The 22,422-nt window shown below is 39.8% G+C and overlaps 1 protein-coding gene across 5 annotated transcripts in view; it reads right to left on the bottom strand.

Annotated features, from left to right (window-relative positions):
• LOC120722632 (histone deacetylase 7-like) overlaps positions 1-22,422 on the bottom strand; it is a 55,920-nt gene that overhangs the window by 23,029 nt on the left and 10,469 nt on the right. The window contains exons 1-3 of one of the 5 annotated variants that reach the window (XM_040013682.1): positions 16,000-16,275; positions 14,826-14,894; positions 1,659-2,086 (exon numbers count right to left, since the gene is read on the bottom strand). Coding sequence is in view for 1 of the 5 variants with exons in the window: in XM_040013680.1 (XP_039869614.1) it covers positions 14,826-14,894 (69 nt within the window). In the remaining 4 variants the exon portion in view is untranslated. Of the gene's footprint in view, positions 1-1,658; positions 3,320-3,346; positions 10,518-14,825; positions 14,895-15,999; positions 16,276-22,422 lie in introns of those variants that run through there. The other 4 variants (XM_040013681.1, XM_040013680.1, XM_040013684.1 and 1 more) reach the window with 4 other exon arrangements.

Raw genomic sequence — 22,422 nt, 5'->3', positions numbered from 1 at the left:
TAATTTTAAATTTATTTTAAAACCCCCACTGCATTTGGAACTTGATGGGTTTTATGTATTTATTTGTCCCAAAGTTCCAGAGGAGTACCAAAGAGGTTATGTTTTTGGTAATGTGTGGTAATTGTGTGTGTACCATTCTTTCTGTGTGTAAACATGACAGTTTGGAAAGAATTCTGGGGTGTAGGGCGGGGTCATCTTAACTATCCATTAAAATATGACTTTCATCCATCAAAGTCTTCAAGGTCGACTTAATGATTTATTTGAGAAAAATGTTTACTGAAAGCCTGATAACTATGATTTTTAATAGCTGACCCCAAAAATATGTTATATCACTAAAGGAAGTACAGTCAAGAGAGAGAATGTGCTGTCTAATTATTTGGAAATATACTGAAGTAGTAAAATACTATATAATAAGGTCAAGTTATTTATGTCCAGTGACACACACACACACACACACACACACACACACACACATATAAACGATAGTACTGTTTCCTTAACAGTAAATACTGCCCAGAGAGTGAGCTGTGCTTCTTGTTAATGTGTTTTTTTAACCTTACACTAAATCTGAGACCAACATTCAGAAAACAACGTGGTCGTGCATTCAGCATCGGCAGACTTTTATACTAAAACAAAACGGTGCCCACATCTTCCAGTCAAGGGTAACAAAGTAACTACTCTGTTTAAATGTGCACAGAACTCCAAGACTTCTTGGTGCCAAGATTAAAACTTCAACATACCTAACACTGTAATAGGTTACGTTTTATTTTGAAATTTGGATTTAACGGTGACACACAGCTAAGCTCTTTGTGAAACAAAGACAGACAAATTCAACTGAGAGGTTTACATTCAGTGAGTGTGTTTGTGCGAGTGAGAACGTGTGGGAGTGTCAGTGTGTCATTATGAAAATTACCAAGGGTGCAGTACGATACTGCTCGCCTAGTTGCAGAAACCGTTGGGAATGTGCTGAATTATCAGGCAGATTATGTAGATTAGGTGCATGTCCTCAATGAAGACAACATGAAATTCAAATGGGTGCGTCCAGATGTGTGTGACTGATAGAGAGAGACAAGGAGTCCTTCCCACAGCAAGTGATTTTGGGTAATCCCTTACATCTGAGTCCTCCCTTCTTCTATTCTTTTATTCTGTACTGGTGTACAGCTCAGTCTGGACTGGTTTTACAGGTAAGACAAGGATATGCAAAGGCCTCTCTCTCGTTCTCTCCCTCGCTTGGTATTTTCCTCTCTCCCTTTCTTCCTCAAAACCATCTTGTGGAGTGGAAAATAGGGGCGAGAGAGAAAAAGCCGCTGCAATAAAACTGAGGAACACTGGAAAGAAAAAAAACAACAACCCCAAAACAAAACGAAAAAAGTACAAGCAGACAAGAAAGGTGAAGAGGTGCCCTCTCTTTAACACCGTGTAGATAAGGCGAGTTATTCTCACTCACTGAGAGCTGACAGCCAGAATAGTGCCACAAGTGAGAACCACTCACTACAAAGTCAACAATCAAGAGAGCACACAACCGCTTTGTGTCTTGTCACACATCCAAATATAGTTAGAACTCCTTCTCTTTTCTCTCTGCTGCATGCGTGTGTGTCTAAATCACACTACACCTTTTAGAGGCACCAGCTAATTTCAGAAGATAAAAATGTCATTACCGCAAGGTATCTGTTGAGCTGCAGGCACAAAAAAAGACTCCAATGCAAATTAGGACCTTTCAGATGAAGGAAAGAATAAGCACAGTTAACAGAGGTTCAACGACATTCAGAGATCAAATCAAATCAAATCTGAAAGAAGGCTGCCTTTTGACTCCGATTTTCGAGTCTTTCTCTTTAAGCCTGAGACGGCATTCATCCATGTTATTACAGTGCTTTTTCAAGCTTATGTAATAGAAGAATCCACCTGTGTTTATAATGTGGAGTCAAATATGATTGCGCACACACTCTGAACACCTGTCAAACCATTGTGCGCTTAGTGTGATGGTATTTGAGGATGTGCGCGTGAATACTTGCTCCATAGAATTCCTGATCCAAGCCTGCAGCATGTCTTTGGAGCGCTTTGCCAAGGAAAACAGTTCCAGTTTCATCTAAAGCAAACAAATACAGGGTCAGACCCATGGGGTTTAAGCCTGGCTCTTCTTAAGTAAGCAGCTTCTTATAATCTGCAAAAACTAAACTAAAATAACACACTGCAGCAGTTATCGGAAGCAGGATGAGAAATGGTCAGCTCTTGAAGCCACATGTTGACACAAATAGAAGTGGCTTTATGAAACTTTATGTCACCATTTTCTGATGCAATGTAAATCTGGCAAATGACAGCACTTAGCAGCGTGACTTTTGATCTATACTAGGCTACTACTAGAAATTCCCTCGATGCTAAATTGCACACTCGTGCAACGTATATTCCTGAAATCCTACTACTTCTCACTTCCTTATTTGCCAAACCAAAAATCTGAACTTTATGCTGGAAGTGCATTTTAAACCTTCCTCTATGTTGCTGACTCAACCAGAACCATCCATCGATAATAGCAGCAGAAAACTATGTCAAAGGCAGGTTTTACTGCATAGTATTGTGGGCACATGGCAGTTGAAGTAAACGCTAAAAATCTCACATGTTGGTTGATTTCATTCGTTTAAAATTGCCACCCTTCCCTCACAGGAACCGCTGGCACGTGCAAACAACCAGAGCAGTCATCCCAAAACCATTTAAGTGTATAAAAAGGTGTGTGTGCATATGTGTGTGTGTAACAAACAGATGGGACTGCAAGTGTGTGGTTATGTCAGTATACGTGTGTGTGTGTGTGTGTGTGTGTGTGTGTGTGTGTGTGTGTGTGTGTGTGTGTGTGTGTGTGTGTGTGTAATAGAAGAAGGTTGATGTATAATGCACTGAGGGTCCAGTTTCCCAAGTCCTCAACGAGTTTCCATAAACATCCAGTGCTGCTGTGTGTGAGATCAGCAAGAGCTCACACACACACACACACACACCTGTAAACTGTGCTGCCGCTGTTAAAAAAAAAAGTTTAGTAGTAACTGTCGAAGCACAGTAGTGCAGTATCGAAGAAAAGTGAGACACACGGCTGAGAATTAAACAACGCAAGAAAGAAGCTCTTTAACTTTCTTCACCGCTCTCTTTAATACACAAGCTGGGCTGATGGATGTCAGTCATCACACTCTCAGACGCACACATCACAGCAGGATTCTAGTGCGCGGTATCCAGTGAATTTCGTACAAGTTTTCCCTCACTGTACTCTCACGAGATATAAAAAACAAACAAAAAAAAAAAAACAACTGTCGCATGCACAAGTACACACATGGAAGTAACAATAAAAAAAGTCAGTGGCACATACCCGTGTTTGTCTTGTAAATATCCGGCAATGTGAAAGCCCCAGTAGCACTTCTGCCTCAGCCAACTCACAGCAGGATCTATAATTAGACAGAGAGCTCCACTCCCCTCCAGTCATCTTTTACTGTCGGCCACATCCTCTTTTTTTTTTTTTCTTTAACTCCTTCTCTTTCTTTCCTCCCTCCCTCTCTCTGCCTCTATTTGGCGAATCTCTCTGACACCAGACTGTTCATTTCATCATTTTGCTCACACTCCCTCACTCACCTGGAGCAAAACAGTCCTAAGAATATCATAATTAGTATAATAAGTATAACAAATAAAATCTGAACTACATAAATTAAGTGATAACTCATATCTGTAGTAACACTAAAGGAAGCGTTCTAAATCCTCACGAGCGCACACCTCTGTACAACTAAAAGCATATTTCAGCCCCACACACACACACACACACACACACACACACACACACACACACACACACACACACTTTCCGCATCACACTCTTGACACAGCAGTGACCATTAGTGTCTTGCCACCAGGGGATCTTTGAAGTCCATCCCATAAACAACATGGATTGCAACCATGGTAACGGGGGCGGTCATGTCAGCAGGAAGTCGAGTCTATAAAAACACAACAATGAGAGAACCAGGGTGGCTTCCTGTTTAAGAGCTCAGTTTAGACTCCCATTTCCTCCCCTCTCCTCCTCCCCCTGCTGTTGTTGTGACGCTGACGCTGCCACAGTGCCCTTGAGCCCTACAGCTGGAAAGTTTCTCATTAGAATAACACTGCTTTCTCTGAAGGCCTCTTTGTCGGACACTATCGCCCGATCGGTTCAAATCGCCATTTCTGTTCACAAAGAGCCGAGAGCCTGACATCCATTAACGACTCAGATTAATGACTAACACTGGCCCTGAAGGCAACACACTAATGTAATGAACACACACGTTATAGACACATGGAAAACTACTAAGTCAGCTATTGACAGCCCAGATAAGTTGTGTTTCATCCATTTCAATTGTTTGTAGTACTAAATAGGCTCAGACACAGCTTAAAGAGTTCAAGAACTTTGCAGTGCTACTTGACCAGGACATTTAGTTTTTCCACTACTCAAGGAATACTTTGGCTTTTTAGGACATTATCTCAGCTAATTTTTAGGAAGCAGGAGTGGTGCAAGAAATTTTCTCCACTGTTGTGTTTTGTTAACATGTATTGACATGTTACAGGAATGACAAACACATTTTTTAAACAGCATATTAGAAAAAAAAAAAAAAATCTCAGCTGTAAAGCTTACTGTAACTTTTTTTTGTGGGGGAGAAGTGCCACTATGGGGCAAACTGGTCACAGCAATTCGACATCTTTTTCAATGGATTGTTCAATTCCTTCCTGGTTTCCACAGGTGGAGCTGTTTGTTTTGTCTGTCGGCCATGGCGACACCTGATTACACTGTTAATTTTTTCTTCTTTTCCATTTTTGGAAAGGAAGAAAAGAAGAATGATTTGTTCATCTTGACTTTTAGGTTCTTACGAAGCGTCTTACAAGGAAAGATCCAAGTCACTGGGGGAGGGACTCAGAAAACCTATTGCAAATACAGATTTTGTCATTTAGCATTTAGTACAGAGCAACAATAGTAACAGCTAATCAAACAGAGTAAAAAGCACAAGACATGGGGGTGTATTCACAAAAAAAGAAAAATCCACGAAGTTGCTAAATCAGCCTTGTGCAACACAGGATCTTTATAAATAGTCTGGTACTGACAGTTAGAATCACATGCTCTTTACTCTGGGAACGCTCTGTGTCTCTTTGTTCTCTCTAAGAGTACCAACTCAACTGTGTGCTACATCAAAAAGTTAACTGCTGCCAGGACATGTTTATATCTCATTATTTAATCTTTTTCAAACCTGAAATAATACATTTATTTTAAAATGAGACACATATTGATACTAGGATACTTTTTAGGGCCATGGGTAGGTTATATTGATCAGCTTTGATATTACTCTGCTCCATAGAGTGTGGTTCAATTTGCAGGGAGTTTGTTGAGGAAAAAGGAAAGAGGAATTCTGATACACCCCACGGGTTTTCATTCATCCCGATCTGTGTTTTTCTTTGTCATTCCCGCTCTCCTTTTCCACCGCTTCTTCTCACTCGCTCATTCCTTCAGCAACTGATCCCCCTTCCTCGCTCACATTTCCTATCTACTATCTCCCTTTCTCCCTCCTTCATCCAGAGGAATCCACAGCTGTCACTCCCATTCAAAACCTCGTCTTCCCAGAGCAGCTGGCCAGACCGTGGTTTGTGTGTGCGTGTGTGCACACGTGCGCGTGTATGGGTGTGGGCCTCCCTGCCTACAACTGTCGCCAAAATATTTCTATATTTATGATCTCGCTCTGCTGGTGCATAGTTGGAGTATCCAAGTGTAAATGCTAGTGTGTGTGTGGCTGTCAACAAGTTTAGGAACTACCCTCTGCTATGTGTATGCAAGTGTGTGTGTCCGTATGCATGTGTTACAGCAAAAATGAGGACGACCCTCTTAAGTGAAAACATTACCGAGTGTTAAGTGAGGACACCAGAGGCACCTAAATCATCCGCAAGCCTCTGAAAGATATCTGGCTGCAGGCCTTCATGTGAGAACGACAGGAAAAATCCACACTTGGATTCTTTTCACCCTCCTCCAAAACATTTGCCAAGCTCAATACATAACTACTTTGTAATAAATCAATAAATAATTCATGATTTTCTTCCCGCTTTAATACTTTGATTGCAGGTTACCTAAGAATCCTGTTTGCCAGCCGTGGGATTAAAATGAGATGATAATGGTTCAGTGTGTGAGGTTTGACTTCTATTTATATAAACAAAAACCAGCCTGATGAATAATTTATTGATCGTTCAAAAATGAAGTTTTCATTGCCTCTGTAATCAGCGCGTTTATGCAACATCACAATTTTTATATTTTTTTTTCCAAAAATAAGATAAGAGCCAGCTGCCACTGAAATAATAAGTCTACAAATAAACTATACTAGCAGCTTCAACAGGACCAACCACAAGCTAACAACAGTTACAATGACGTTATACAGCTACAGCGTTTACCACTTTCACCGTAGCAATATTGTGTTTTAATGTTCGCCAATTAGCCCTAAACCTGACTGAATTTATATATTTCAGTAGCCTAATCTGCCACATGGCATTTTTCTTATACCACACACATGGTAATTCTTTCTTTTACATTCACATGATGATACATCTGGGACAGTCTTTAGAAAAAGGGACTTCGACAAACAGACAGAAAGAGCTCCACCTCCTGAATCACAGTGAAGATGGAAACAGTTTTAAAGTTAAGGACATAACAGAGTCATTACCGAGTATTTCCAAATCTGAGTCAAGGGCAAGGTATTTGAAACAAAAGCCACTTTATTTTTAATTACACGTTTTTAAAATTTGTCTCATTTCACTTTTTCCATCAGGAGATTTATGAACATCGTGTGAGGAATCTAAGTCATTACATCCTGTTCTAATTCATCTAAACAGGTGCTTTGGGATTCCACCAGCTCAGCATACCAGCAATACACCCATTTACATAACTCACATACAGGTCACACAGATAGAAAAACTCTGACAGAGTGCATCTCTGTCACTTTGGGGTTTTTTTTTTATTATTATCTTAACCCAGTATTATAATTTGCTTGAAGGTGGAAACAACTCACTCATCTGAATGCCTCCGTCTGTCACAGAGGTGACACCAGGTGTGCTCTCCTGTTTGACAAATAACAGTCGACACAGACGTGGTTCAGAGAGCCACATTATCTCCGTTTCCTGTATTCCGCTGAATGCCACACACTAGCTCAGTGACATATTAAAAGACACCAGATCGTCTGCAATTTTTCCCCATTGCTGTTTTACATACTGTCGGTTAAGATATTACTCCAAACACTCTTCTAGCATGGGGAAAGCGATACTTTTTGTGTTTGCTTTGTTTTGCAACAAACAGAAGAACTGTAACTTGGGAAACGAGTACTATGACTGACTGACAAATGTTCTTAAGGCCCAAGTTGGTATTGCAACATGTTAATCATAACACAGGTGAGGAAAGGTTCTCTTTGTGTTGCACGAACTCAGATTCTTTGAGTTTTTGTTTGTATGACATCTGACACCTTCATTGCTCAATACAGGCACTTTGGTTTTTCCTTGTGTCATACTTTTCAGGAGACCAGAGGTTAAACTATGAAACAAACGAAAAATAAATAAATCCTTATACTCCGAGACTGGGGTAATGTGGAGACTTAAGAAACTGATTTCCTTCTTTGACAGGAATAGGACCCTTTATTTGCTGAATTCCACTTCTCCAGCTGATGAAATACAGCTGCTCAACTTCCAAAAGCAGCACTGGTTGTGTTGGGCATGTTCCTGTTCCCAGTGTAACATGAGGAAACTATTCACCATCGAAAAAATACGATTACATTTAAAAATTGTGTGCTGAGCCACACAGGAATAACATTTCCTGTAAAATTACAGTAAAGTACCGGCAGCTGCATTTCTAGTCTTTAAGCTGTTATTTTACAGTTTCTCTACTATTAAAAAAAAAAAAAAGAACCACAGCAATATGTGGTATAGAATATAAACTTTACACTACAATAACTGTTTGATTGCCATTATACTGCTGTTTTAGTGTTCCTACATCACACCAACACAAACTGTTGTGAACTATAAATGGATGACACTCCCTTGCAGCCTGAATGATTACTCAACTGTGGCCAATATTTTTCCCCTCAATGCCATCTGCATTTACAGTACTCAGCTATGACGAGAACAGCAAATTGCTTTTTTTTTTTTTTTTTTTTTAAATCATTTTTTTCTGTAATTTCTCACAGAATTTTAAGAATTCATTGTACTAATCTTCACAAACTCTACTTTAGAGATCAATCCAACTTCAGTTCTGTTGCACATCTGTATACATTTTCCTTTTCTCCTTCACACTCCTGCTGTCCTTCACATCAAACACATTCTTCACATTTCCCAACAAAAAAAGCCACTCAACAGTAGTTCACTCGACGGGATCTCCCTCTTTATCTTTTATAATGCACACACACACACACACACACACACACACACACACACACACACACACACACACACACACACACACACACACACACACACACACACACACAATAAAAAGCCAGAAGAAAAGGGGAAAAAAACCAAACACAGAATTCACACATTTCTTAAACACAAAGCAAGGTAAGGGAAATAAATAATAATGCCTTAAGTGTCTTGCTCATATCTCTTATCTCAAATATTTTGTGAATCTGTAAGCACGATTATTTAAAATAAACTAATATTGCTGGTTGTAAGTGAAAACAGTGAGTCATCAAAATGACAGTGGTGACTGATATGGCAATAGCCACAGGCTATCAGCATATCTGGGGAGAAAAAAAAAAAAAAAGCCTGTGGTAGTGAGATTGGTGGCTACAATCTGCAGCAAAGGCCTTTGGCTGATAAGAACAACACAATATATCTGCTTATCTGGCTGAAGCCTCAGCCCGTCTTGCATGGAAGACGTAGTTTGACTTAACTCAGCAAAATCGGACAAAACTTACATCAACATCCAGTTCAGCGTAAACACAAGTTTGATGAGCGTTCCTGAAGGATAAAGAAAGACTCCCAATTTAATTACTTGAGGAACGCTGCTGAAATGCTGTGTACACTGGAGCAACTATTTAATTTTTTTGAACTGTGAGCAGCAGTTAGTTTGGTTTCCCCCTCTACTTGTTTTATAACAGGTTTCAAGATGCAAAGCTTGACTGCGTGACCTGTTCACATGGAGATTTTTTGGAACGGTGATAACATGCTGGAGTGGCTGACTGCCAGAGCACCCAGCTTTGGTGCCTGTTGCAACTGCAAAACATTAATGAACTACAATAAAGTACATGTGTGAAATAGGATTTGGGAAAAAACTGAAAAGAAACAAAATGAGAAGAGAGAGAATCTACAGTATCGCTCTACTCTATCTGCTTCTCTTAAATTTAAATCTCTTCATTTCATGGGAGTAGTTAACATGTTCCAGGAAAGCAGCTTCATGAATATGCACCATCACACTCTGCCGTCTGCACAGATAACAAAGGAAGAAGGCATTAACATTCCTGCACATGCTCTGCACTCTGGTCAGGGATGAACACACAAACACACATGCGTGTATCTAACAAAGGAAAAAAAAAAAACATTGATTCTGGAAAAACCCAATTCCATTCTCAATCGTACACAAAGATGGAGGCCAAACAGTAAGTTGATGATGTTCAAAAAGAGAAATTGTTTGGTAATCAAGGGTAGATCATATTTTTAAAAGAAAGTCTCTTTGTTTTGTTTTTTCTAATTTTAGTAGATCAAATGTGGAAATTTTCTGGTTTCATTTGATTTCCTTAAATAAACTGAGATGTTTGTTCTGCCCATTGGACAAAAAAAAAAAAAAAAAAAAGCTAATACTTGTAGATGATTTTGTACTCATTTTTGTGAGATTGGTAACATGTGACTCCTGCCTCTTTGGCTGTTGGATGGTATGACAGACATAACAGCAGTAACGTCTATGGTGTGCAATATAAAAACGTCACTACATAATGCAGAAACCTATGTTTGGTGCCATCCCATACTTTATGCCACAGAGCAGCTCTGGCTCTCAGCACTTCCTGCAGGACATGTAGCTGCAAACATCACAGCTGAGCAAATGGTGGTATGGAGTCAAGTGGCATCTTTGCCCTAAGTTGCTAACTAGTTCGGGAAATACATTTCTGGAAAGTCAACAAACAGCAACACCATTGTTTTCCCCTTTCAATGCAATTCCAGCACAACCTCACTTTACCCTTCAATATTGGAAGGTTTTACTCTCTAAAAATAGGTATCTGCCTCGGGCCCAAAACTCCTGTACGTGTCGGGTTTTAGTTTACTGGAGATTTCAAACTACAGAGCAGCTCTTCTCACCTCTGTTGCAGTACTATTTGTTTTCATCATCCTCGGTGAAAAGGGGTGTCTCACAGAAACTTGTCTTACATATACTGAAACACACACCCAGACAGACACACTGACCACAGATGGGCATTGTATAAACCTGTATCGTGTGGTTCTCCTATTCAATTACAAAGAAATCAGCCTGAAGCTGTAAACGTCACTGAAGATAATCAAGACACACACACACACACACGTGGAGTCACATGTAAAGTCAGGAGTCCGGTCAGATCCTATTACATCCGCACCTACAACAAGCCATCTGATCCGAGGTCAGCATCAGTCGGTGTGAGCTGAATCATGACTTGGTTGAGCTGTTTAGGTCAGACGGTATCATCTGGTTCGGAGAACTTGTGACTGATATGTGGCTTCTACAGTATCAGGAATCAGGCTAACTTATTATCTATGAGCAAGATGATCAGCATTAATGATGGACCTGTATCTGCAAAGAACTTTAATGCTTCAGTTAACATCTAAATTTATTTTTTGTTCAGGGCTGTTACATGAATGTTCTTGATTTTTATTGCTACATATGTAATGTTTAGTCAGCAACTAACCATTTCAAAGAAAAAAGAACAAAGACAAGGTCACTGATCCTGAATATTTTAGGATCGGTGACTTAAGTATTAGATGTATAAACAAAAGCAAATTAGCTTTAAAATAAATGGTACACAAATAGTAAAATGTGTCCTTTGATTCAAGTTTATTTCAATGAAAGTTCATGTATATAGAACCAAATCATAACAACAGTCACCTCAAGGTGCTTTAAACTGCAAGGTGAAGAGCCTACAGTAGCTGGAGAAAACACCAACAATCAGATGATCCCCTAGAAACAATCACTAGGCAATAGTGGGAAGAAAAAACTCCCTTTTACCAGGAAGACATCTCCAGCAAAACCCAGCCACTGGTGGTGAGGGAAAGATAAAACAAAAAAAGAAGAGGATACTAATTAAAGCTAGGACATCTTACTTTCCGTGTATTTGTTTCTCACCAATAGTGGGAAACGGGAACAACCCCAGCTTCCTTAAAGTTTGGAACTCAGAAACAGATTTAGATCCAGGGCTTCTCGTCTGGCACAGTGGCTGTAACTGAGGTGAAAATTGAGTGTTTCGGGATTTTTTTTGTGCGTTTTTTTATACCCTGAATGCCACAGGAATAAATCCTTAGAAGAAAGAATTCCATTGACTTCAGTAAATTTAATCCGAATTACGTGCCTCGGCATGTACACGGCTGTGTGCATGGAAGTGAGAGAGAAATGGGAGGGGGAGGTATCAGAGTGAGGCTGGAGGCCAATAAGAGACCAGTTACCCAGCAGACCACAGCAAAAAGATTTTAGCTCAAAGGTTAATGCAACGTGAATTGATTTGACACAGTAATAAAATGTTGAGGACACTCTTACCTCAAGCCACAGCGCACACTCTTACAGTCTCTCAGTCCCCTTGCAAGAAAATACTTTAAATATGTGCAGCCTGTCACACAGACACAGAAAAACTCACACACACACGCTCTAAAATGAAATAAAAAGTAGACAACTGCACCACACACAAACACAGTCCTGTGAGCCCCCCTTGGAGAGTATTATATAACATTACCCCTGACATATCAAGTGATTTCATGCACCTCGAGGCAGGACAATTGAGCCATTTGTTCAGCAGGTCAAAAATAGCCGCCAAACCTCCAACGCCGTCTACTGTTACAACCATTACTACCTCGACTACTGAACAGCTTGTGTCTGCACTCCCATTTGGCTTTAACGGGTATTAGAGTTCAAAATCACCTTAATGTATATGTTGTTCATTAGTACAAAACGTCAGTACGTTTTTGAATTTGCAGCTGCAGAGGATGAATGACCTAATGCTATTTGGGTGCCAAAGCGCAAACTGGAAATTCAAGAAGGAGCACAATTAAGCTCTAAATAAACAGTCTAGCAGCTGCAACATTACAGTCTTCTAGTGATATATCAACTCAATAAAAGGCTAAACCTGCTGATTAAATGTTTCAATAGGAATCATGTTACTTAGATATACAAATAAGTGAGAACGATTACCAGCATTAGAGGTAATGATTGATTGATTGTTGCTTATCAACTTTCCTCCAGTTGAGTCTTTAATTCAACAGGAACCGGTAACTAAAAGAAACACAGCGCCCAGATCAGCTGACCAATGTGGCTGGAAACCACAACTAGGATATGTGATCTCCACTGCATGACTGTTGGAGTTACTCCATTTAGCGATCCATAGAGTAAAGGCCTGAGAAAATGAGCAGAGTACACATGCAAACTGCAATAAGTCATATTTTCTATGAAGAAATTTGTAAGGAATTTTTGTTGATTTCACTGACAGCCCTGAAAAAGGCAGTTTTTTCACTCCTTATTAGGAAAACAATTATTGAAAAATAACATTACTATGGTCAATCAAAAAAAAAAAAAAAAACTGAACTATTTTGAAATATCTCTGTTTGCAGGATTAAGAGTTGTGTCTTTTTTCATTTCTAGGGCGTGTAGAGGAAAAGGCTGCTGGAGGAAGAAGTTGAATATGAGGTGAAGGTCTTTTTATTAATAGACATAGCTTTTGAAAGCAATTGTGAAACTTGTCCGAAATCATCATTATAATAATAATAATAATAATAATAATAATAATACATTTTATTTGAGGGCGCCTTTCAGAAACCCAAGGACACCTTACAAAAAACACAATTAATAAAAGGAACAATAGTACCTGTATGCTCTCACTTCTGGTAACTGCTACAGGAGCCAAGTATTACAAGCTATTCTTTAAGTGAACAGCACTTCTGCGTGTTTTCTGTTTCATGTATGTGGAAAATTAGGGTTCAAGGCTATTACAGACACAGCAGGACAAGTGGGACGTAACCCTGCAGGTCTATTATAGCACTCTGTGTAGTTTAAAGGGCTGTTTGAGCTCCAGAGGCTTTTAAAATGGTGGTTTCACATGTTATGCACATCTGGCGCAGACCGCCGCCACCTTAGATCGCTAACCAATCTCCGACTTCAGACGTCTGGCGTAAGGGCAATGCACTCCACAGGCCAAATGATTTAAAGCGAGGTGTGCATGTTTGAGATGGAGAAATTAGAGAGAGGAAGACAAAGGATAGAGAGCCAGTGCCAGTTGCCCTGCGTGGACAACACGCATGTAACCAGACTCTGCAGTTACGGCCATGACCTCAATGGGGTTTTTTTTTTTTTTTTTTTTTTTTTCCAGAGACATGCACGCAGACACACAAAGCCCATAGTGGGTCCTTGGTTAGCATGCAGTCAGCAGAGCCTGGCACAGCGAGAGCCGGCTTTCATTCAGAGAGTCATGCATTGTAATCCTACACAGCGTGATCACACAGGCATGCTTCACAGCAGAGAATGCTAATCTAAACTAAAAATGGAGGACTAAAAGTGCCAGCCTGGGTCACTTGTTTCTGATGCTTGGAGCAGCAGATCAAATACTTTTTGAGCTCAGGTTTAAGAACAAAAGCATCAACTAGGCTTTTTGTTAAAGAGAGGCACAACAGATGAATACATGACAGGAAGGGTTGCTGAAAATTGTTGAAAATTTGACACGATTACAAAGAAAAGTAACAAGCCAGCTCTTATTTTACTGGAAAGATGGTGGCTTCTTGAAATGAGTGCTAAAGGGTTAGCCTAAGTTCACGTCCTGCATCACACTAGTAGTCAGAGCGAACATTTTCATTATCTAACCATGACCACATTGTGAAAGAAACAGTTGCAATCAGCCATAATTAGGAGGAAATATGTTTTGATATCTCCAGATGTTTATGTGAGACGCTTTTGTGCCAAGAAGAATGACCGTCAGAATCCTTACTGATGACTCTTACACAATCCTGGAAGTGAAAATATAAAAAAGTGAAGTGAATCCCTCTACTGTACTATACACTGGTACCAGTGATTTCCTAATATTAATTCGAACACAGAACTAAGTCTTTTGTTTTAGTAGGAAACTAACTAAAACCGGATGCTATTGGACGTTTACTAAACAATAAATAGCTCATGTGGTAAATTTACATTCACACATTTTTGTAGGACTGCGTGACGCATGTTCAATTAAACTTCTGCATGACCTGCAGCAAAACTAACTTCTAAACCCACATGAAAAACACAGCCGAGGAGGCTGCGTCTTTCCAACTAGGCCAGCACCTGTTCTCTACTTTTACTGCAGCTTAGATCATTGTGGAAAAACTGCTGTCACCCAAATTGCATACACTGTGTGTGTGTGTGTGTGTGTGTGTGTGTGTGTGTGTGTGTGTGTGTACACATGTTAAAAAGAAAATGATGTAAAGAAAACAAGATGTAGTCGTGAGCAGGGACTGCCTGGAGAGCGGTAGCATCTTTTTCCACAAGAGCGTTTCAGCGCTAATGGCTTTTGCCTAACTTTAAGAGGTTCAAGTAAAATATTACCAAAAAACCCAACTACTTATTAAATCAGAACTGCATTCTGAACATTTCCAGCAGAGGTTTAAGGTCTAACCTGCCACTGTGGGAAGTACGCTGTCCTGTCTGTCAGTCTTTACGATGTTCCCAGAGGTGCCGATTCCATCTGTGGAGACAAAGACAAAAGTATATCACTGAACTGGAGCTCATATTCACAATATCTAACAACAATGAACAAAACAAAACAACAACAACAACAAAAAAAAAAAAGCAAACAAAAAAGCAAACAGTTGATAACTGGCAGCTTTCACCTCTGAACCTTTCCTAAAAATGTCACAATAAACAAAGCAGTTTTAATACCAGCCTTAAAGAGAGAGGTGACAACGTTTCTTGCAGGTGTGTATTAATAGATTTCACCACTGCCATGTGCTGGCACTTGGCACAATGTGAGCTGCTCATGTGATGTATCAACCACAGGTCTAGTGCACGATTTTGACCCACATGTGGATAGAAAAGATGAGAAAAGTGTGTGGTGGTCTGGGCTGTACCACGCAAGCACGCGCGCGCGCGCACACTCTCACTCTCTCTCTCTCACACACACACACACACACACACACACACACACACACACGCACGATAATCCCAGTCGTAGAAAAGTAAGCGAATAGTGCACCTGCACTTTAAACTGGGTTGCGGAGGTGCTGCTGCTAGACTGTGATGCTGGCCGACATCTGCTCAACCTCACTGGGGCCAAAAGTAAATAATATTTGAATCTTATCTTAAGAAATGACTGATAAGAAACGTAGGTTTGTGGTTAACACACCTCCGGCAGTTTCAACAAAACACTCCTTACTCTGTTTAGGAAGGCAGACATTATTTACGTGATTTACAGCTTGTCAACGGCACTTTGCTTTAAAGTCACTTTCTTGCTTCATAATGACTTGAGCTGTAATGCAAATCATGTTTTAAAACGACTGTTGGAGTTGATGGTGACTTTATGTAACATATATGTACAAAAGACTAATGAAATAAATTTAAACTCGAGAAAAGTACCAAATTTTTTTTTTTTTTTTTAGTTTTCGTCAAAGATGCGCGCGCGACACTTTTCCAAGTGCTCGCGTGCACTTAAAAGAGTGCACCTGCGCACGTAGCTTAACGCCATACTGCACCTGCCCGACGAGTCGAAAGCCCGACTCAAAACAGCCCGAAATTTAAGAACATTTATCAAACTTTCAGCTGCTTGGACCGTGTCACCACCAGCGCTTGCCTACCTTGTAAACTGGAGCCCGTTTACACCTAACCGCCCCTTCAAAGAGTCCAGTCACACTTGAAGATAATCCAACTTGTATCGGAGTCTGTTTTTGAAACGTTGAACAAGTAAAAAGAGCCAAAAAGCTGACGGAACGTGATGGAAGCGAGATGGAGAGGTCCGCTGGTATTGTCAGTGAAGCCTGTACTGACTGAGGAGCCGAAACAGGAACTTATCGGAGGCAAGTTACAGAGAAGTAAGTCCGGCCCCCTCGAAGCCCTGCTCCCTCCCCTTCGCTCTCCTGCTGACAGAAATAGCAGGCGAGGCGGGCCCCACCAAAAATAGCCTTGACTTCACACAGGACCTTCTTGACTATTGTTTTCCTGCACCGACTCACTCCCTTTAAGTGCACGCTCCGCGTTTGACTGCTCGTAACTTGTATGGCATTCTTAACTTTATTTCTTTTTCTTTTTCTTTTCTTTTTTTCTTTTTTTTAAATTACTTTTTCTTTCAAATGAGATGGGGATTTTGTGTCACATAAAATAATAGCTCCCTCTCTGTGGCTCCATCTGCTGTCAAGAACCTCCAGCAGCAAGCAGAGTGACTCGGCTCTGGGATCTCCAGGGTTCTTTTGGAGGCCCCCAGAAAAAAAACCAAAACAAAATTAGGCTCTATGTGCGAACATTTACTATTTGTCATAAATGCTTAAATGTTTCCAAAACAACAAACAACCCACACAGTGTTATTCATGTCAGGATACGGCAACATGTGACCCTCCAAGATGAGACAGATGTTGGTCAAAATGGAACTTCCATCACTACAGCACTGACTTGCACAGATCTGCTGTGCAATACCTTTCTTAGCGCTCATTTTATTTATAGTACAGTGAATATAAATAGTTGTCCTGCATATTGATTCCTGAGCTTGTACTTACAGTAAATTACATACTGTTGAATAGCGTTTTCAAACGCCTCATACCCCCCACTCCATTAACTTTGTTGTCTGTCTGTGGTGTAGGTGGGGACAAGAAAATCTCTGATTACAGTCATACACCATTGAGCTAATGTGCAATGAAAACCATTATAGCACTGAACAAATTAGCTTGTTTGGGTGCACATTAAAACTCGAGTCTGTGTGAGTTTCTGCACAAAACCATAAAAGCTGCAAGTATTTTCTCAGGAAACAAAAACAATTTTTGAACCTGGTTTGGTTTCCTTTGTAATTCTGATTTCCTGCCTGCAGTGCTCAGTTATGAAGCTATTTCAGATTTTTTTCCTAAATAACTTATATAGACCACTATCACAGTATTATATAGAATCACAAAGGTAAATATTAGAGATATTTCCTAACAAAACTGAACTGTGGGAGCGCAGGAAATAACTTTACATTAATCTTTGGAAATTAATCTGCAGTTGGAGCTGAAGCTAAATAACATTCATTGCTGTCCCAAAGAACAGCAGGAAAAACAAAGTAAGGCTGTTTAAAGGGGCCCTCATAAAAAATGTCTCAGATAGTTTCTATGTGCCAAATTACCAATGCCATATACACTAGTCTCGATTCTACAAATACAAATGACTTTACTTGCTCCTGTACGTGAAGAATGTAAATCTGTGTGTTTAAAACTGCACCCGATTCACTCGTGTGGTAGAGCAAGCAGGAAGTCTGTTATGAAAGAAAATGCAGTCATGTAGAAACATGGACATTTTGTGTAGTTTTTCAATAGCTTGTTCACGCTAATTGAGTATTAAGTGTGAACAAGCTTCCTATTGTGCTTTCAAGTATGTTGTGCAGAAAGAGAGATCATGGTTGCTGGTGGCTTGACGTGATCAGTCCTGCTATTTATGGGAAAAGACTTTATCCATAATCCTCTCTTTAAAATGCTTAATTTTCACGAAGAACTTTGCTTTCAGTCATCATTTGTCAGCTGTTTTTGATGAACTTTTAAGTATTACAGGCATAACAGTAAAAATAACTCCACTGTAAGCGGTGCACACCTTGCCTTGATACAGCAGATACTGCTAATATCAAAAGAAAACTGGGGTAATTAAGAGCAGTTACGGTTAAACCAGGGATGTGGCAGTAAATAAAGCAGGCTGACATAATCCTTAACAAAGTTGAGTCATAATAGACTTTTACAGTTGAAACAGTTAAAGTCAGGGTAAAACTATCCAATTAGATGCTCTCGATGTCTAGCTATCTTTATTTTCCCTCATAATAACGAAGGACTGAATGTTTGTAATTCTCTCCTGCGGCAATGCAGACTACTTTTTTTTTTCCAGAGATTAAAGACACTAAGTTCTGTGCAATGTTCAGATGTGCAGATACACATTTTTTCTTGACATTTTCAGACCACCAAGGAAGTAGAGCATCCTGTCAGTTTTCAAGCGCACACACTTGCAGTACAACACGCTGCTGTGGAAGCCTGCGTGACGCAGGAACATTGCCTTGTCAAATCTTATAGCCCAAAGTCTTCCTAGAATCAAGAGGCAGTTTTCTGGTAGAGGCCACTGACAGTGAATCGCACACATCCTCGCGTCACAACCACTCCACTGTGGTCTGCATGATTCAGTAAACCTCTCTGGCCCTTTTCTACAATTAATTGCAAATCTGTAATTTCTCCAGGGTAGCACCATAAAAATCAAACCTCTGTTTGTACCTGCAAAACAAACTTCCTCCCAGAACTTCCTGTCAAACATTCACATTTAGAAGACATTTTAAAACATAAACTAATACACCAAACTGCTAGAAATTAGTTTGAATTATTTATTTATTTTTTTTAAATAAGGCCGCAGGGAATGTCTTCATGCATGGCGGAGGTGCTTGGAGACGCTATCTACTCCCTGTTTTTCTCACTCTTCTTAATTCAGCACCATCTGTAGAGTACCATTTAAATTTTTTTTTTTTTTGAGTCAGAAACTGACATTTATAATAAGTTTCACAAGCACTTCACAATGTTTTTCCCCACTTTTAACCGTCCTTTTTGTTTCCACAGAGCACGAGCGTGTGCAAGCGTTTTATCCTTTTTTCCGATCTCGGCGTAAGCCAGGTCAACAACTGATGTTTAAGACCAATATTGAAACCAAGAAACGAGCGCTCTGTCTGCTGCTGGTGGTGCTTCATCGTCCGCTCGCTCACCCTCGGGTGGCTCTTTGAACGGGGGGAACCCAGCACTGTTCCCAGAAACCCTCAGTGTGTGGGTGTATCTAACGATATAACGGTGTGTGTGAGAGAGGGTTGTGTCCTGTGTGTTTGTGTTTGCATCGTTTATGCGATTGTGCGCGTTCAAAAAGTGTGTGTGTGTATATGTGGTTAGTCCATTCAATTACACAATCTAGCATGCAGTCTGAATCACATCCGGTTTCGAGCTGAAAATAACCAAACCACAGGGTGACAGAAAAGCAGCGCAGCAGGCAACCGCCCACAGGGAGAGAGGAATACATACATATGCATACACACTCTGTCCAGCATTGGTCACTTGGTATTTTTCACAAACAATAATAGGAACTGGCGTCTATTTCAGTGTGCTATGCTTTGATTCCTGAGATTTTCAAATCAAAATGATTTCACATTTTTGTAAAACTCATCGCATGTATTAACGCTTTTGTAAGAAATCAAATAATCCATGTTATCTTCTTAAGATACAACAGGGGATAACACAGCTATGAAGACAGTGCAGAAAAATGATGCAATGCACATCAGGTTTTTTTTTTTTAGAAACATGATCAGTCATCCTTTAAGATGTAAATTAATTTGAAATGACATAGAAAAGTTTGACGTACGGCTCTTTTTTTGTCAGTTTAGTATATGGGGCAGGATGTGGTCAAATGTGTGCTACAAAGTTGCCTCCCACCTGCAGGGATGTGCTACTGCTAAAGCAACAACATTTGACACAAGAAGTGATTCTTCACAAAAACAACAATAAAAAAATAAAGAATGTGCAAAACTAAACTGAAGTCCTCACAAAATAAAAGGCAACTGATTAAATTCATTTAGGATGCTTTAAATGTCATCTACTTTACAGGTAAAGTGGATGTCTGTCTGTGTGTATGTGTGCGTTGGCTAACTTGGGGGAGCCTTTGCTGTGAGCATCTGTGTCTGATACTTGATCTACCACGTGCAGACAGTGTGTCGTTAAAAAACAGCACATGCTCTGGTATAAACACAAATGAGTCTGTTTTGCGTAAGAGGGAATGGTATGACCCTTATTTCCACTAATTATGAGAGACAGCAGTCTCAGTAAACTGGTTTAACATAGTTAAAGTCCGAGCTTACAGATACTATCAGTAAAATGGAATTAGTGGAGGCTTAAGAGAAAATGAATAAAGGAGTGAATGTTGAAGGGAAGGGATTAAAAAGTTAAAGGAAAGTCAGGAAGAGGATAAGAGGACCTGAGCAGTGTGGTTTAGGAGATAAGCGAGGGGAAAAAAATAAGACAGATAGGATGAGAGAAACAGAGAGAGCGACAGAGAGAGGCTGGGAGCACTGTAATAATGTTTGGCCTTGGTCTGCCAGCGGGGTCCTTCCCCTTATGAAGCCAACAGGAATGTGAGGAATGCTGCATGAAAAGAGGGAAGGAGCTGAGGGAGAGAAAACAGAAGAGGATGATGGGAATGAAGAAAAGCCAAGGAGGAGGAAGCAAAGAAAGGTATCCAGATGAAGACGGAAAGAGGGAGATGGGAAGATGCAGAAGAGGGAGGGTAATAAGAGGAGGAGGAGGAGGGGCAGACGGGGAGGAAAAGATGTATTATCTTTAGTGGGGCTGTGTAAACACAAGAACAAAGAGAATAAAAATAATAAGGCTGGAAAATATTTGGTAGGAAAAGCACTGGGATTTTATTTTTGTGAATATTGCGGACATAGATGTATGCACACAGCCATGTGTTTGTGTGCGTTTACATATTTTCATTTCAGAATTCTCTTTGCTAGTAATTTAAGCGGCTAAAATTATATGGGTGTAACATACTGAAAATGCTTCCCCCCACCATGTTTGAGTTTGCCTTAGTCTGGTGATCATCAGTTTCTAATCATGATATAAAGACAGAAACCTTCAGACATGCTTTTTAAAGTTCCACCAAACTGAGCACACAGAAGAAATGCATTTCTTCACAAATTTAAGCTCAGAGCCTGCATTCTGAGTTATACCAGAAACTGCCAATACCCCACCCACACCCACACAAAAAAATGCATTAACCACACATTCAAAGCATAAAACAAGAAGCTTTTATAAAATGTCAATGTATATGTAAGTAATCCCTATGATTTGAAAACTCAGACATCAAACTGCTCCAATTGTCCAGATGTCCTAATTTTAGAGGGATGAGATGTCCTTAAAATCAGCGGTCCCCAACCTTTTTTGCGCCACGGACCGGTTTATGTCCGATTATATTTTCAGGGACCGGCCTTTAAGGTGTTGTGGATAAATAAACAAAATAAAACCAATACCGGTACCAAAAAAAAGAAGATTTATTCATAACACACAGAAAAAGACCCGGGGAAACCGAGTTAATGATAAAAATGCTAAAAAAAAAAGAAAAAAAAAAGCTAAAAACCAATAAAAACCCTGAAAACCATACATTTCACACCTGAGCCTCAACTCTCGCAGCCCGATATCTGGGCCAGATATATGGCCCGGGTCCATGGGCCACGGGACCACAGGGGTTGGGGACCGCTGCTTAATATGGTCTTCTCAGGCAAACAGAAGCCCCGCCCACCTACTATTTAAGCTTGTGAGGGGCAACCAATCAGAGAAAAGATGCTTAAAGTAGTTGTTTTCAAGACAGATGATAAACTGAGACCCATTCATGACACGTAAGGATTATTTTGAACTCTAAACCATATAAAGCTATTTTAGTAAAGGACAAGAGTAAAAATATGGATGTGGAAATGAGCTTTCACTGTTTCCTCATTTCGCTCATGTATTAAAACACGGACATGTACGTTGATTTACGATGTTATTCTTTTTATGTTCATTGTATCACTATATATAGGTATATGAGGTGGCAAAAATGGCTGTGCATAAATACTAAATAACTAAATAATTGATTTATATATTTATTGTTCTTCTTCTTCCAAGCTACATATTTATTGGTAATCAGGGTACAGGCATTATTAGCGCCACTTTTTCCACACTTATTTACAGATATGCATGACAACACAATTCTCAGACCCCAAAGTTTCACTGTACTAAAAGTACTTTATCAACATGAGTTTAGAAACAGAGTACACGTAATGTACACAATATACATATAATGTAGATCTAATGTTTTAAGCCACCATTCACATAATATATATATGTGAATGTCAAATTTATATAATTTGAAAAGATCAAATTTTAAAATTAATTTTAAAAAGCTATTTAGATGTCGACAGTGCTGGTAACCTGGGCAATGTATATAATAAGTTTAATCCAGATTGATTACCTGTCTAGGAGGAGTTAAGGAGGAGC

This window comes from Simochromis diagramma, unplaced genomic scaffold (genome assembly GCF_900408965.1).
Source record: "Simochromis diagramma unplaced genomic scaffold, fSimDia1.1 OVJJ01000705.1, whole genome shotgun sequence".
Taxonomy (NCBI): domain Eukaryota; kingdom Metazoa; phylum Chordata; class Actinopteri; order Cichliformes; family Cichlidae; genus Simochromis; species Simochromis diagramma.
This window is presented reverse-complemented; position numbering and strand designations above follow the sequence as displayed.